This window comes from Durio zibethinus, chromosome 26 (assembly GCF_047325235.1).
Source record: "Durio zibethinus cultivar Kanyao isolate XHJ-2024 chromosome 26, ASM4732523v1, whole genome shotgun sequence".
NCBI lineage: Eukaryota > Viridiplantae > Streptophyta > Magnoliopsida > Malvales > Malvaceae > Durio > Durio zibethinus.
This window is the reverse complement of record NC_143187.1, coordinates 7,262,779-7,279,386: the sequence shown is the minus strand read 5'-3', so window position 1 is coordinate 7,279,386 and position 16,608 is coordinate 7,262,779. Positions and strand designations below refer to the sequence as shown.

Here is a 16,608-nt window from a genome sequence, read left to right as displayed (position 1 = left end):
CCTATAATTTTCATGAAGAATAGTGATGAATGCTGACATCATGATAATATCTTTATTCTCTTATTATGGACTATGGTCGAAATTCTATGGTAGTGTTAATAATTGGAAACTAGGATTTGGTAGTTCTTGCCATTAGCTAGTGCTAGGTTTACAACTAATGTAGTGATATGTTCAGGGTGTTGGCTGATGGCTGAGCATGATGAGACCTTGATCAACAGTCAGAGAGTATTGGGGGTAAATAAACCAAACGCAGAATCAATCTTAAGATTTTTTATAGACACAAACATTAATAGCACATGCTGGCCTTAAAGCTTTCATTAAAATACCCAGATATTGTCTTGTTTGTCTGACAATAAAGGTGCATGAAACTGGATTCATAGGTGACAGCGGCAGTCAGAGGTAAAATAAAGGTCATATTGAAACTAATACCAGTATTCAAGCAATAACCATCTAAACCCTATAGACTATAGCGCACCAATCATAATCCCTTCTATTGCTCATAACAAAGCAATTACAATCACTCCTCCAGGAAAACAATAATAGGATAATTACAAATCAGGGAAAACTGTTTTCTTTCAAACAGATTTTATGGAGACAGAGAGACTCATTTCTTAAACCTTCAGCAGTGACAATTGTTCCTCTACGGAGCAATCCACATGACAGGAGATTCGACAAGAGAAAGGGATGAGAATCAGACCAAGGCATCGTTGCTCCATAGGAGATGGAGAGGAACGTCGGGTGCTACGATACTCAATTGAATCTTGGAGAATGATATTTCCTTGCTTGTCAATGCAGTGGAAGGTGCCCAAGAAAAACCTGCCGTCTTTGATCCCCACCAGCATACGGCGAAACAGCAGCTTCCTCACCCGAGTTACTGGATCAGAGCTGCTTGAGTTAGAACCATCTGAGCTTCCCAATTGAATCAAGGATTCCCCTACTTCTTCTTCCATGCCAGTGCACTTGAATAATTAACTGTTTGGTACAAATAAAAGGAAATGAATCCAAGTTATTAACTTGTTTCAAAAGACAGGCAAATGCATTATCAAGATAATGGCTGAAAGCACCCTTTCATCAGATATAACTATTTATCGTTCATATCTTTTCAGCAGAACAAAGATCAACCAAACACCAACGAGGCAATATAAATTACTAGAAGAAGAGGACCATAAACAGCATATATTGATAAATGAAAATCCTCGTATTCTTCGAAAGAACTAATGACTATGACGATGACAAGAGCACGAGGAGAGGGTGGATTTTAACAATGGAACAAATGAAACTGTCAAATGATGAATCAGTTTTAGTCGGAACAAATATGAAATTAGTAAAAACTCTATGGTAGAGAACATAATGGATACCTTATACTCCATAAGCCACCTATGCAAGATTTTTGGAAGAGTAAAGATTATTCAAGAGACAGAGGAAAGGGAAATTCTTGAAAGACACATAGTTATCATCAGAGTGCTAAATTGCATACATTTTCCAATTCAGGAAGTTGAGCAAACATTGCTGCAAACTTTGAATTTGACAGGAATGCAATGAAATTTATGAAAATATTCAAAAACCCACTTCATAAAATTAACGAAAACCTCAAAGAAAAAGATGATTTTTAATGATTTATCAATTAATAATAACCGAACCCACAACCACAAAGAAAAAACAGCACCCAATAATAACCAAAGTAAAAAACATTGAAACCAATAAACGAAACCAGCAAGCACAGCATAAAAAGAAAATCAAGGAAGAGGAAACAAAAAAAAAACAGTAACAGAAAAAGGGAAAAAAATTTAAAGGTACAGATAAAGATAAAAAAAAAAAAAGAATTACTTGCTAAATTAAAAAATAAAGAATGTAAATAAATGAACAAAAGGAAAAAGGAAGCAGTAACTTACAAAAGGCGGAAAAGATGAGAGAACAATAATTGAATCTTTCAATTTGTATGATTTGTTTGGGGTTGTTTCAGACAAAGAGAAGGAAAGATAAGATGAGAATGGACAGAGAGAACCGACAGAGATTTTGGGTTTTTGACTGATGGTTTTGCACCAATTGCCATGGGTTACTTCGGCCCAAAAAAAATGGGCTTGATTCTACGCTTTAAATTTATTAAAAACAGAGTATTCGACATATTTATGTGTTTATATCCGTAAGTGCATAATTATCACTAGCATAGAAAAGATCCGTAGCTATATTTCGCAAAGAATCAACTAAAAAATTAAGAATTTAGCTTTATAGATTTCAGGATTTGAATTAACTGATCCAAGCCCGGCCCACTGGATTGGCAGATTTTTCTTTTATAAATGAGAAAAAGGACCAATACATCAGAAAACCGTTCCTTGGCGGTGAAAAACATTAAAAAAAAAAAAAATCCTACCTGACAAGATAGAAATTTACGAGGAAATTCTTGTTAACTGCGAATCGAAGGAAACCTCGCCTAAAGGGGCACAGCAGATTAGGGCTCTCTATTTCCCTGTTTCTATCTATCCCCTTTCTGGGTTTTCTTTTTTCAGCGTCAAAGGGTTTTTCTTGTCCCATTATTTGGATCTATCTCTCTGGTATGCTTTCTCACTTCATTCCTCAAACTGGATTTTCCTTCGAATCTCCTCTTTTCGCTTCTATCCTTTGCCTTTGCTTTTGTTTTTATAGGGTTTTACACTTTATTTGTTGTCTTTCATATCTATCTGGCCTTCGGTATTTCGATGGAAAACATTAATATGGGAACAAACTTTAATCACTCTAAAAGTAGGTTTTTTTATGCATTATAGTTTGTTATATTGGTTGGTTAAAAACCGATTCTTTTTCCGTTTTGGGTATTTTTGTGTTTTATTAAACTAATGTTTCTATGAGTTTTGCAATTTTTTTATGGGTTTTTAAGTTTTTTTTTTTTTTTTTTTTTCAAGTTTGTAAAAAGCAATGGGAGAACTCAAGCAGATAGTTTTGATATGAAAAGAAAGCTTAAATTTTGTTAACTGTTTATACTTGCGTTATATTCAAACTCAATTTGATTGCCTTTGGACTTAAACTTAGTTTATGGTTTCAGCGTTTGAATTGAATTCCAAATCAATGGGTGAGAGTGCCAAGCGCTCTCGAGGCCTAAGAGATCATGATGGGGATAATAGGAATCAGAAGAGAAAATTGAATGATAGAGATGAAAAAAGCAATGATGAACTGGTTGTTTATAGAATACTTTGCCCTGATGGGGTGATTGGAAGTGTCATTGGTAAAGGTGGTAAAGTCATAAATTCGATTAGGCAGGAGACGAGGGCAAAGGTTAAGGTGGTTGATCCATATCCCGGTGCAAAGGATAGGGTTATAACAATATATTGTTATGTGAAGGAGAAGGAAGAAGTTGAGGTAGATGATGAATTCAATGACAAACAACCTTTATGTGCTGCTCAGGATGCTCTTCTTAGAGTTCACGCTGCAATTGCAAATGCTGTGACTGTCACAGGGGATTCTGATAAGAAGTGGACAGATAAGTACAGGGAGGAATGCCAAATTCTTGTCCCATCTAGCCAATCTGCAAATATTATTGGTAAGGCTGGCGCAACTATTAAGAAACTGAGGGGCAAGACCAGAAGCAACATTAAAGTTACTGCTAAGGATGCCGGTGATCCAAGCCATTCCTGTGCCATGGATTTTGACAACTTCATTCAGGTTTGTGTTGTTTGCAAATAGTGTAAATATATATATATATATATATATATATATATTTTACTTTTTGGTATTCTTGATGGCGTGTTTGAATGCCTCCTTGTGTAAACATTGGATTACATTATATTCTGCAACAATTGATCGTGGGGATTTTTACTGTTGTGCTACTCAAATTTGATCTTGTCAATTTATTTCCTAATGCCTATACTTAAAAAAGAAATGTAGCTAATGTGATAGACGGGTTGCAATTGTTACCAGGAATTGAATCTACTTCAACTGTTGACATTATATGCGTCTTAACCATCATTTCTCACCCTATTAGGGTGGCAGTTAATGCCTCAATCATTTTTTTAAGTCCGGTAGAGGCTGATTTCAAAGCTATCTGTGTGAGCCAATCCTAAATTTATTAAAGTTCAAATCTGATTGAAATAGCTTTGATATAAAAGGGAAGCCTTCATATTCATATGTGATATTACCTTCATGGTGGTTTAAGGTCAGTTTGTTGTTATTTATCTTCTTTGTTTCATTGATCAGTTTTCAGTGTTTCTTTTCTGCTATGAATAGATAACTGGTGAACCAGAGGCTGTTAAGAAAGCACTTTTTGCTGTTTCTGCAATCATGTACAAGTTCAGCCCCAGAGAAGAAATCCCTCTTGAGACAACAGTGGGAGAAGCTCCTGCAGCCCCAAGCATCATTATCCCATCAGATGTCCCTATTTATCCACCAGGTGGCTTATATCCAAATTCAGATCCTATTGCCCATTCTAGATCAGTTCCACCAATATTGGGTGCTGCACATGTGCCAGATCTTCAGGGATATGCTGATTCAGGGAGTACCTGGCCTGTGTATTCATCTGCTCTTCCTGTAGTTTCTGGTTTTGCTGGTGCCTCTCGATCTGAAGAGTTGATAATCAGAGTACTATGCCCATTTAACAAGATTGGGCGTGTCATTGGCAGGGGCGGGGGTACTATTAAAAGTATAAGGCAGGCAAGCGGTGCTCATATCGAGGTTGATGATACAAAGGCTGATCGTGATGAATGTATTATCACTGTCATAGCTACAGAGGTATGCCCCTAGTTAAATTTCTCTATTCTGGATTCCAGTATTAATTTATCTGCAATTCATCAAATAGTTAGATTTTTTTCTTTTCTCATGTGTTAATGTGGCTTGACTTGACAGTCACCTGATGATTTAAAATCCATGGCTGTTGAAGCTGTTCTGTTGCTTCAAGGGAAGATTAATGATGAAGATGACGATACTGTGACTATGAGGCTCCTTGTTCCATCTAAAGTTATTGGTTGTGTTATTGGAAAAGGTGGTTCTATTATAAATGAAATTCGGAAGAGAACTAAAGCAGATGTCCGTATATCAAAAGGGGAGAAGCCCAAGTGTGCCAATGCTAATGATGAGCTCATTCAGGTTTTTTCTTTCTTTCTCTCTGAAGATTTATCTTTTCATTTTCCTTCTATTTGAACAGTTTTGTATGCTAAATCTGCATCTTGTAGCTCGCTGGAGAAGCTAGTATCGTAAGAGATGCACTTATACAGATTGTTCTAAGGCTCCGAGATGATGTTCTGAAAGAAAAGGACAGTGGTCATAACCCTTCTGTAGGTGCAGATTCTTTCTACTCAGCTGGTACCAGTCTTTCAGTGCCATCTCTCTTGTCTTCTGTTCCTTCAGCTGCTCCTTTGGCTTTTGATCAAACGGCTGAAAGTGGAACTGGCCTTGGCGTGCTGTCTTCAAGCAGCCTCTATGGATATGGAACCTTGTCGGTATGTAATCGTGGAATTGTTGTTACTGCCCATCATATGTATGCTTTTTTTTTTACTTATATGTCCTGCTCAACATAGGTGTTATCTGTATGCATCATCTTTTTAATCATGTTACTTTGAAGATCCCGCTTCCTCATCTTTTGATATCATCTGAGGTTTAATAAACAGTTGATAAACTTTCTAAGTATAACTTGTTCAGAACTCAAATCTTCTTGTATTCTATTTCAGGCATGCCTGTAGTAAGCTGCTTAAACTTATGTTATCACCATTGTCTTTTTTTTTCCCTGAAACAATATGATTGCTGGTTTATAATTGTGGTCATTGAATTGATCTGCTGAAGTTTTAAATGATTGTTGATTGATTTACCTCTCAATATAAGCACTTGAGCATTCCTTATTTTTTGTTGTTAAGGCTTCTCCTTTTTTTTTTTTTTTTTTTTTCTAATTGTGGTGTGGGTGGGGGGAGCTGTTTTTGACTTCTATTTAATAGTTAGCTATGAATTAGAATTTTCATTTTAGCAATGAAAATCCGTTTCTCGTGTCTCATTTGAGTGCCTGCTGTCAGCTTCTCTTTCCTTTAATTGAATTTGTGGTAGCTTTGGGCTGAGATGTGATTTCAGGGCAGTTTTTTTATAGTTATTTTTGGTTTTCAGTTATGGCAACCTGTTTCTGACCCCCTTGTGTTTTGCTGCAACCTTCTTGTTGCTTTTTTTTCAATTGCTATAGAGAATTTGTTTTTATTCATCATAGTTTTAATTTTCTTTCTTTGACATTTCTTGTTTTCTTCCTCTTTATTAGATGGGTGAAAATGACTATGGGTCCATGTCCTCTTATTCGTCAAAGCTCTATGGAGGGTGGGTATATCATGCTTTTCAGAAATTGTGCGTAAGGTCTTTCTTCTGATATTTATGCCTTCTATTTGAATCTGGTTCTTCCATTTTTGTCTTCATACAGGTTGCCTCCATCTTCAACTCTTGAAATATTGATCCCTGCTAATGCAGTTGGTAAAGTGATTGGCAAAGGAGGGCTCAATTTATCCAACATAAGGAAGGTTGGTTTATCACTTTTCAGTCATTCCCCCAAACTTGTATTTTCTCCGTGATGATTAAGCAAATAGTAAGCCTAACATTGAGAAGAATGAAGATAGGGATTTGAATAACTACAAAATTGCATTTGGTAGGTTTTTTTTTTTGGAACTAGTATGCCTTATGTAGTTGGTGGGAGATATTTTGTGTCAATTACTGGTATTCTTTTTATATCATTAAAGCAGGAAAGGTGATCTGCTTTATGAAGTCAGTTTATGCTTCATAGCTTATGCATATGCTTATGATGGTATTATTCTAGGCAGATGCTTTTTGATTAAGTTGTCCTTGTGAAAATTAATATGGTATCACTGGCCTGTTAGTCCTAACAGTGGACATGTCATGAAATAAACATTGGCATGTTTTTCTCCCACAATATTTTAGGAATATACTTGATTGAATGGCATTCTGACACTGCCCTCTTCTCTTTCAGATATCAGGGGCAATGATTGAAATTTCTGAATCCAAATCCTTACGAGGGGAACGTGTTGCTCTTATAACTGGCACTCCACAGCAGAAGCATGAAGCTGAAAACTTGATTCAGGCATTTATAATGGCCACCTAAATCTTAAAGATATTCTTGATAGTTGAAGGTGAATAGTTAAAATCTTAGAATTTTCCCCATCAAATGTTTCCTCTAGGTCATTCACTTAGTTTTGGTGTTTGGAGATGGCTTCTCATTCTAGTCTTCTTCAACCGAACTCTTTGTGTTTCTTCCATAACAGTGCCTTTCAAGATCATTCTGGAAGATTTGCTGCTGGTTTAGCATTCATGGGAGCTAGGTTCCATCCTCATTGCTTAAACTTTTCTCCGTCTGCGATATCTTAGACTTTTTAGGATCTTTCTTTCCTTGGGAACTTTTATATCGGGTCTTTTCTTAGTATGACGTCCTTGTTTCCAATATTTTTATACTCTGAATTTAATGTTTGAGCCTAGAAATATTTCAGTGATCGTAATTGGCAAATTCATAGTATGTTTATTTATTATATGTCTATCTTTCCATCTCTTGCTCTCAGCTGCTCAATAGAGTATCCTCCTATTGATGGTACAATGTGACACTTTGATGATTATTCCTCCTCCATCTATTCCCTGGTCAGATTGTAGTGCAATTTCTAAAGAAAAGGGGAATCATCCACCTGAAATAAATGGAATATTGACAATTCTGTGAATTACATCCTCCATCCCTTTTTCTCTATTCTGAATCTTGTGCAATGTTCCTGGCTTGATGAATCAGTCAATGCAAAAATCGAACACAGTTTTATCTTATAGAAATATTTTATTTCTGAGCTTCTCTGGCTACCTTGATTATCATTTATTGCTGCAAATTTCACAGCTTGTCTGATGAGAAATTCATCATAACTCCTGTATCTGGATCTGTTTTCTGCTTGAGAATGATTGCATTTAACTTATTCACTCATACTCTTTTGCTTCCCTGGATCTTGGATTGCCAAGTTAACTGAAATCTCATGATTTTACTTTTGGCTCTTGGACGTGGCTTATGAAGAAATTTTCGCATCCTGAATATAGATGCCCTTGGTGGAACCTTTCATAGCAAACAGGAAATGCATATGGTCTAAAGTCACCTTTCCAGTTCCAAGAATGCCTTGGTTACATTTCATCAACCTTGTTTTTGAAATCGAAAATCAGTTGAGCTTTAGGGATAAAGAATCACACTGCATTTTATGCTTTGTTGGCAAATTCCTTATATTATGGTGTCAGATACCGATATTAATAGTTATGTAGCTCATGAGCATCATTGGTGATGCTTGCTTCCTTAACAATCACGTATCACATCTTTTCCTAGAAAGGCATGCATGTACAAATGTAAGGGGTGGGCTGTGTCTCCACAATGTTTACTTCCCTGGCTTCTAATATAACTATTTTCACCAGACACATATTTGCTTTCATTCAATGGCATTTTCGTTTTTCAATCTTTCTCTTCCACCTTTGACTGTTTTCCTCCCCTGCAATTGATAACAAAGTGAATATGCTTTTTATTTTTTTACCATGAAACTATGAGGTGCATTTCTGTCTTTTGATTGTTCTGCACGATTTTCCTAAGGGTTGGTTATTTCTAATGGATTGCTTTAGCATTTCAATGATGTTCGCATTCCCATTTCTCATCGTCTCATCTGGCAGCAGTTTGAAACCTTTCGGGCTTTTAATGGTTGCTAGCCAGTTCGTTTCATTTGGAAATTCTGGCTGCCGGTGGCATATCTCAAATGACTCTCTGATGTTAGTGTGCTCTCTGTCAATTAACTATCTATTGATCTTTTACTGCATGACTGGTTGCTATAATAGGCAACTTAATTCTTTTCTTCTATTTCTTCTTATCTATACAAACGGCTGGCTTCTTAGTTTGTATTATATGGTCTGCTTCAGCGTCTATGTTTAGGACTGATCACTTACTCTTCTTTAGCTAGATTATTTAGAACCACCTATATTTAGAATGAGAATCAATATTAATTATATGCAATTCTGTCGTCAAGGACTTTCTTAGGTTGATCATTATTTTTAGTCAGAATATATTCATTCTACTGAAACTATGCCACTGGATGGTAAACAGTTTACACCACCCTTCACCTAGGGGGCTGAGGGTATAGTTTAGGGTAGAAGTATCCTGTTTCTGGTTTATACATTTTTGTAAATATGGAAGACATTTTAGTGGTACTGTTAGAGGTGATATCTGTAGCTTCAGCTGGAATTATATATATTATTGGATTCAAAATTCAAAAGCTGTTTTTCTTGGTTCTGAATCATCTTTTGTGAATGAACACATGAAGGAGTTATTAACCATGAAAAACTTGTGATGAAATGCTCTTTTTGTTTTATGGGGATGAAAATGCTTTAATGGAAACTGTTAATGCGTTTTTTTTTTCCTTTCATTATTTATGGATAATAGTTGCAGTTAAAGAGCAGTCAGGCCTTGCACGACTCTCTTATTATGACTCAGGCCATTCTTCTTATTAGCATCTGAAAACAGAGAGTTCCCTTCTTGCGTAAAAAATTTTTGGGGTTTCTCAGAAGTTAAAAAATTCCGTGCGTGATAATTGTGTGCCTACTGAAACAATCTATTAAACTGTTTTTTTCTTTTTGGGTGATTCTAAAATGCCTTTGTTAATGGAGTACTAGCAATCTTGTGCTTGACCTTGCCAACTTTAATACAATTTAATTTATGTTGCTAAGAATTCAAGGTACAATCACTTAGCCAGATTTGAGATTCCAGAGCCAGAGGTTTAGTATACTGACAAGTACAAACCATCAGTGCTCGGTCAGGTTCTTATTACATGTGATTGGTTGAGAGTTACGTCTAATACTTGTACTAATAAAAAGCTCTGACACCTGCGGCGATCAGAGTACTTTGGATAAAATATTACGTGTAATCAACTCCAAAGTCTGCATATTTTCGTTATTTTTTGTGTCCTTTTATGTTTTATATAGTCTTGATCTTTCTCTTTCCAAAAAAAAAAGAAAAGAAGTCTGATCTTTTTCATTTTATTCTCGTTAGCGTCGTGTTTATAGAGAAAGATCAATAAATATGGAGGAAAACCAAGCACTTAAGACTAGGTTTTATAGCTTCTTGTTCAGTTCTTTGTTTCGGACAAAATCTTAAACAGTGTAATTGAGTTTTTCTAAACAAAAGAATGGGCTGGTTTTGTTGGTTTCTTACAAGCTGGGATAATATTATATAATTGACGGACATTGGGATTTGTAAGCAAGTATCACCGTTTAAATATTCAGCATAACGACAGTCCTATATAATTGAGAAGAGAGGGAAAAATGTCAGTTTGCTTTGCACCGTAACAGAAAAAAGATAGAAAAAAAATGTACTAGCTTTTTGTTAGTGTCACCGGAAAAGGGAAATAACGAGGAAACCGTTACAGTCTTTGTTAAGTAGAGTGAGCAGAACAAGCAGGCGGAACTATGGTGTTGTGGCTGAAGCCAGCTCTTTCTTCTTCCGGCCACCTCATCCACCTTGAATATGAACATAGTGCCCACAAGTTAGTTCCTTTCTTTCCTTTCTGTTTTATTTGATTTTACCCTTAATGACTCTGTCTACGCATAATCTTTCTCTGCTTCTAGCAATTCAGCCCTTTTTTTTCTTGATTTGAATTCTGGGTTTTGGTTATTTTGATTTTAAACATATTCACTATCAATTTTATTCATGGTTTAGGTTGTCGGTTTTGATTTGTTACCTTCAAAGCTTTTGCCTTGGCTGATCTTTCCTGTTAGAATAATTTTGTGTGGGTATTCGTCGATTTGTTTTTTTGCATGCTACATTGTGAGATATTGCTTGCTGTTGGGGATGGATTTAGCAAAATCACTTTTCTAGTTCAAGTACAGTTACCACCCTGTTCCTGTTGTATTCTCTCAAGAAAAGGGATCAATCATATGGGATCCGGAAGACAAGAAATATCTTGATTTTCTAGCAGCTTACACTGCTGTTACTCAAGTATAAAGAGTGTAAATTATGTTATAGTTTCCCTACACCTAAAGCTATAGGTGCCTCTTTACTGTGTCTCATTAGTCTGCACTTGTTCCTCCTGTTATTCCTTGGAGTTAGGGGGCGGAGGGAATTCCTCAAGCCGATTATACTCAGTCAAAAGATGGGTTAAAAGAAAATAAATCCATGATTTGCAATTCTCTTGGCACTTTGAATTTGGCTTCCTCCTTAGTTTAATTGTCATAGCTTCCCACTGTAGGGACATTGTAATCCAAAGATCATCAACGCATTCCAAGAACAGGTAGAAAGACTCACTCTCAGTTCCAGAGCCTTCTACAATGACAGATTTCCAATTTTTGCAAGCGTTTGGCAATTATGTTTGGCTATGAGATGGTGCTTCCCATGAACACTCGTGCTGAAGGATTGGAAACTGCTCTGAAGTTGGCAAGGAAATGGGGTCATGGGAAGAAAAAAATTCCCAAAGATGAGGTAAATCTTTGTTAACCGACCTTTCTTTGCATGGCAAATAGATCCCCTTGCCTGATGTAAAGCCATTATCTGGAACAGTACACTTTTTTCCTTGTTGTAAGGGGTTTTTTGGGGTAGGGTGCTTCTGATTTTATGTATTTACTGTTTTTCTTCATCCAATGACAGTAATTGGAGATATATATCATGTACAAGTGCTTAGTACACAAGGGAAAAAAAAAAGTAGTTTTGGAAACAGAAACCCTGAGGTTTTCTTTCCTATCTGATTTATTTGCAAAGCACTCATGATTTTGGATGGCAGCTAGTTTTCGAATAGAGTTATTCTTCTTTCTGGGTAGGTATTCATATCAGGAATATATATATATATATATATATATATAAATATTTGTTTATTTATTTATATAAGATCTAGTTGAGTTTTTTTCTCTTTTTTATTTTTTATTTTTCTGTTTGAGTAAAAAATTTGGGCATATGCAGGCTATTATCGTCTCTTGTTGTGGCTGCTTCCATGGTCATACATTGGCTGGCATCTCTATGAGCTGTGACAATGAGGCTACTTGTGGATTCGGGCCATTGTTGCCTGGTCATGTTAAAGTTGATTTTGGTGATGCTGTTGCCCTTGAGAAGATCTTTAAAGGTTTGAATAGTTTTATTTTGTTACTAGGTGCTTAAGAGGCCTCATTCTTCTGGATGTTACATGGTTCATTCCCTCCAAATAATCCATCTTCAATATTCTGCAATATTCAGATGAGAGTATTTTTTTTTTTTTCAAAAAATGAAAAATTTTGCTAAACATGTGACTTGAGTGTATCTTTATTCTGACATTACAATTCTTTTATGAGTGCAGAGCATGGAGACAGAATAGCAGGATTTCTCTTTGAATCTATTCAAGGAGAGGCTGGTGTAAGTTTAAGTCCAATATTTACTCATCGGGGGCTGTGAAGTAATTTGAAAGGACTTGAGTGTTTTCTGAGGTTTTGCTCCATTTAGTATAGCATCTGGGAACTTTTAATGAGCCAGGAGTATGTTCATGTTTTCCTTGTTTGAGGATATATATAAATAGTGCTTTTGATCTTGCTAACTTTAACTTGGAAGTTATGAGAGTTTTAGCTTTTTACCTTCTTGATTATTATTAGGAGCCAGACTATCTTATACAATTGCATGACTAGTAAATTGACAGTTAATTTTAAGGGAGATTTAAACTTGGGACCTCTTTGGTGGAGAGTTCTCTCAACCGGTAAGGTTTCCCATTGACACAGATAATCACTAACGAGTTAGCATTTTCACCAATTGTCCAATTTGCTAGTTTAATAAGTCCTTTTTTGAAAGAGAATTTTACATAATGTACAGAATTATAACCCAATCATCAAATTGATTCAGAGACCACAGAAGATTCCAACAAAAAAAAAAAAGCTCCTTCCTTTCCTTTTTCACAACAAGTGTGGGGAGAACCTTTTCATGAAATCCTGCACAGTTCAGTATTTACTCCTTTTGTCCCTTTATTCTTTTGAGAGTGTTCCTTTTTCCCCTTTCATTGATACGTTATAATACCTCCAGAAGGATATCTCAAAACTGTCAGAGATCTTTGCTCGAAATATAACATTCTAATGAAATATAACATTCTAATGAAATATAACATTCTAATGATTGCTGATGAGATACAAAGTGGCCTAGCACAGTCAAGAAAAATGTTGGCTTGTGATTGGGAAGAAGTTCGTCCAGATGTTGTGGTAAGGCCCTATTTAACTTCTAAGTTTTGATGAAATTCCTGTACTATTTCAGTTGCATATAACTGTATTTGGTTCCCATCTTTTATACTATTAAACAAAGTTTTGACTGACTGAATATGCTAAAAGATAGGACAATTGCACTTTTAGTACTAGTAAATTTATGTATTGAGTACGCTTTGTTTTATGGTTAATATTTATTTCAAGCTGCCTTTCCTTTTAAATCAATGTACTTCACAGTTTTATAAACTTCTCTAATATGCTTCTAAAGATTTAATATTGATGGACTAATTCAGGTACTAGGAAAAGCTTTGGGTGGGGTGTAATAACTGTAAGAGGTGTGCTTTTTGACAGAGATACAATGCTTTGCATTCAACCTGGAGAACATGGAAGGTTTGTAGTTATCCCTAGTAATCTTTGCTTAATGGTGTCACTTCCATCATTAAACAGCTTATCTTCAAAGAAACTTGGTGGTTTTGTTTTCGTGATATGCGCGACTGAGAGTCTGCAAAAGCTCTTAATTATCCACTCTAGTTCTATCTCCAATGCCTAAAGTGTCTTTCTGATCTTTCTGTTAATTGTGTTTGGTTCTGCAAGAGCTCATTGCACTCTTATTGATGTTTGTTCTCAGCACCTTTGGGGGAAATCCTTTGTTCAGTGCAGTGGCCATTGCCTCACTAGATGTAATTCAGGAGGAGAAACAATCTTAAGAGGTATTGAAAAATTCCTGCCTGGTGTTGCATTATCAAGATTAAAAATGAAGAAGAAAAGTTGGAAATCATGCTGTTTTTTAGAAAATATTTGATCTTTTACAATTTAGAGGAAGTGAAAATTTAGGTAAGATCGCAATGTAGAGAGAATTCAACATTTTAGAGCAATATAACCCAACAGCTAAAATGAATTTAAATTGCAAGTGGTGTTTGAACGTTAACATGCTGAATAACATGCAATAGTATAGCAGCATAATTGACAAAGGTGTGTCTTGTCAATATTATAATCTGAGAGTAGAAATTGCGATACACTTCGGAGTAAATTTCTCGTATCATTATTAATTTCCAAAAGGATCAATATCTCAAGAATTTACAAAAGTATCATTAGTCAATTAAAATTGAATTTGATTCGTGGAAATGGAATTCAATGTTAAATTGGCTTTGAGTACAATCTGGCTTGCTTTGCTATACGTAGCTGCTGTTTTTCTATTTCTTCCTCTCCTTCCACCCTTTCATATTCCTTTTGTGGCCCAAAGATGTATAGATAATGTTACTGATTTATTTCCTATTTCACAGATCCTTCCATTTAGGACAAGAACTTCTGCATCAGCTGCTTAAGGTTCAGAAGCAATTTCCAAACTATATTAAGGAAGTTCACGGAAGGGGTTTATTTACTGCTGTAGAGTTCAATTGCAGGACTTTCTTCCCTGTTTCAGCATATGATATCTATCTAAAGATGAAAGAAAGAGGAGTTCTTGCCAAGCCCACACATGAGACAATTGTATGGTTGACTCCTCCACTTTGCATGAGGTAAGGAGGAATGCTTGATGAGCACCTGATAGTTTTGTGTCCACTGTCCATTGAAGTTTCAAATTGTTGCAAGCATCCTACTTCACTGAATCAAAGAAACAAATGTCTAGAAAATGTGGAGATTTATATGTTAATACCTATTTCCATTAAACATCTTTAGGATATGTGAATGAAGATGGTACTTTCTAATGAGGTTGATAGGTGGAGTAGTGCTCCTCCTGCTTGGTGCTAAAAACTGATTCATCCTAATTCTCACATTTGCTGGTTTTGGCCTTGCAATTCATAGCATGATCTAAATGTGGCTGCTGGGAAGAAACCTTGTACATTCCTCCCTGTATTTTTCTATAAAATATATAGGGCACCGGCAAACTTCATTGAGCTTGTTTCATTTGGTTGTGGGAGAACTGGAGGTTAAGTCTGTTCCTTGGTACTCCCCTTTATCATTTAACTAATCTATTTCATATATCCTCCGTTTTTGGATATAAGTTATTGACCATATCCCACATATGGTGGGGATTTTAATTAGTTAATTGCTCCTTTTAGAGTGGGGAACTAAAATGGCTCCAGACTTTTCTTTTTCTAGTGATAACTCTGGTCATTCTCAGCTAAAATGATTTCATCCTTTAGCTTATATTGGGAAGCTCTATTTTAGTGTCTATTTGTTATTTTTCTTGTACTTAGTCCTAGGCCCTAGCCAAACACCCAACAAACCCTCGATCACTGCCCCCAAAAACTTGTTCTAAATCCCCACTAATACTTCCTAGAATGAACAAGAAAAAAGGCATCTCAATAACTCTTGATCCTAATTAATGATGGTAGACGGTACTACATGGTTGAGCTAAGAGCTATATGTGATGCACTTTGTGCCATGTTCTCCTTTTAACTTTTTTCCAGGAAGTCTTAATTTATAGTTGATTTCTTCTCCATTTATATTTAATGTGATCTCTGTTGTCTTATCAAGTCTTTTGTATGGCAATCATGTTGACTACCCCTCATGGATTGATTTCTAGTTACTTAAATTGGTTTAAGACATGATCATTCTCCTATTATACTGCTTATGTGCTGCCATCATGTTGAATTGTTGATACCTTTTAAGAGCCCTTAATCAGCATGTCTATATGTTTGATAAATGTGTTCTCAGTCCGGACGAGCTCCAAGAAGGCTCAAAGGTGCTAAGAGATGTTCTAGAACTTGATCTAACAAATATGCTTAAGGCCAAGCCAAAACAGTCTCCAACTACACCTATGATTTGTGATCGTTGTGGGTGAAACTCGTACGATTCTTCAGATAAAGATCTCTAAATTATTTCTTAAATGAGGGTTTATACATGCTACATCCTTGAATATGAATTCTCAATTGTCTTCTCTATCTCTTTTTCTTTAAATAAATTAAAGACGTTGAGATCTTTCATGAGATCTTTCATCATAGTCTGGATAATGATTGATTGGTTTATGTTTGGCTGCTCAGAAACAAGACAATAGCGACATTCTGTAGATTGTAAAAACCAACTTTAGGATGAGAATGAGAATCAAAATTTTGCTGCTAGTGTATGGTACAAAGAACTCTATAGCTTTGTTGGTATCTGCATTGTGTAATTAGATGGAGTCAGAGGCTTTCAGTTTCAGTTTCAGAGCCTGGACCAGAAAGTGAGATGCAATTGTTGGCAATCATCTGTTTATGTAAGATCTTGGCTCTGTTTGATCATATCATTTCTATGTTTGCCGACATCTCTCTTCGTAGGACATCTTTAGTTGTCTGAGTCCTGTCTCTTTTTGAGTAGCTTTATCATTTTCTAATATTTTCCGTTGTTGTTAGCCACCTGATAATACGATCTAATACTGGCCCTGGAGAACTTATAGCCCCAAGAGATTCCTTTCGTGGGTCTCCTATTAATTTAGCGTAGCTTCAATGTTTATTACGACGAAAC

At 35.9% G+C, this 16,608-nt stretch overlaps 2 protein-coding genes and 1 pseudogene across 6 annotated transcripts; 2 read left to right on the top strand and 1 right to left on the bottom strand.

Annotated features, from left to right (window-relative positions):
* Positions 1–393: 393 nt before the first annotated feature.
* LOC111274203 (uncharacterized) lies at positions 394–2,043 on the bottom strand. Of its 2 annotated transcripts, none has more exons than XM_022858827.2 (2): positions 1,893–2,043; positions 394–972 (listed from the first exon to the last, which is right to left on the bottom strand). In XM_022858827.2, exon 2 carries the CDS (start codon positions 948–950, stop codon positions 612–614), a length of 339 nt encoding a protein of 112 aa, XP_022714562.1. In that variant the 5' UTR covers positions 951–972; positions 1,893–2,043; the 3' UTR covers positions 394–611. The 2 variants fall into 2 exon arrangements, with proteins under 2 accessions (XP_022714562.1, XP_089611587.1); XM_089755461.1 differs by lacking the exon at positions 1,893–2,043 and adding an exon at positions 1,359–1,684.
* Positions 2,044–2,412: 369 nt separating this feature from the next.
* On the top strand, positions 2,413–7,492 carry LOC111274840 (KH domain-containing protein At4g18375-like). Of its 3 annotated transcripts, XM_089755460.1 has the most exons (9): positions 2,413–2,552; positions 3,038–3,654; positions 4,216–4,716; positions 4,831–5,070; positions 5,157–5,423; positions 6,221–6,276; positions 6,377–6,473; positions 6,938–7,097; positions 7,230–7,492. In XM_089755460.1, exons 2-8 carry the CDS (start codon positions 3,061–3,063, stop codon positions 7,067–7,069), a joined length of 1,887 nt encoding a protein of 628 aa, XP_089611586.1. In that variant the 5' UTR covers positions 2,413–2,552; positions 3,038–3,060; the 3' UTR covers positions 7,070–7,097; positions 7,230–7,492. The 3 variants fall into 3 exon arrangements, 2 of the variants coding, with proteins under 2 accessions (XP_089611586.1, XP_022715519.2); XR_016334169.1 differs by lacking the exon at positions 7,230–7,492 and having other exon boundaries at positions 6,377–6,598; positions 6,938–7,073; XM_022859784.2 differs by having other exon boundaries at positions 6,938–7,492.
* Positions 7,493–10,304: 2,812 nt separating this feature from the next.
* LOC111274843 (ornithine aminotransferase, mitochondrial-like) lies at positions 10,305–16,049 on the top strand (annotated as a pseudogene). The gene is made up of 9 exons (XR_016334170.1): positions 10,305–10,505; positions 11,208–11,437; positions 11,912–12,071; positions 12,282–12,339; positions 12,978–13,164; positions 13,458–13,554; positions 13,793–13,862; positions 14,437–14,681; positions 15,823–16,049. The product of XR_016334170.1 is annotated as an ornithine aminotransferase, mitochondrial-like (transcript).
* Positions 16,050–16,608: the final 559 nt, after the last annotated feature.

Excerpts from the sequence above, each read along its gene's own strand:
- LOC111274203 (XM_022858827.2), bottom strand. The coding sequence starts at position 950 with ATGGAAGAAGAAGTAGGGGAATCCTTGATTCAATTGGGAAGCTCAGAT.
- LOC111274840 (XM_089755460.1), top strand. The coding sequence starts at position 3,061 with ATGGGTGAGAGTGCCAAGCGCTCTCGAGGCCTAAGAGATCATGATGGG. Across the intron at positions 4,717-4,830 it reads TCACTGTCATAGCTACAGAG|TCACCTGATGATTTAAAATC; the intron begins GTATGCCCCTAG and ends TTGACTTGACAG. Across the intron at positions 5,071-5,156 it reads CTAATGATGAGCTCATTCAG|CTCGCTGGAGAAGCTAGTAT; the intron begins GTTTTTTCTTTC and ends TGCATCTTGTAG.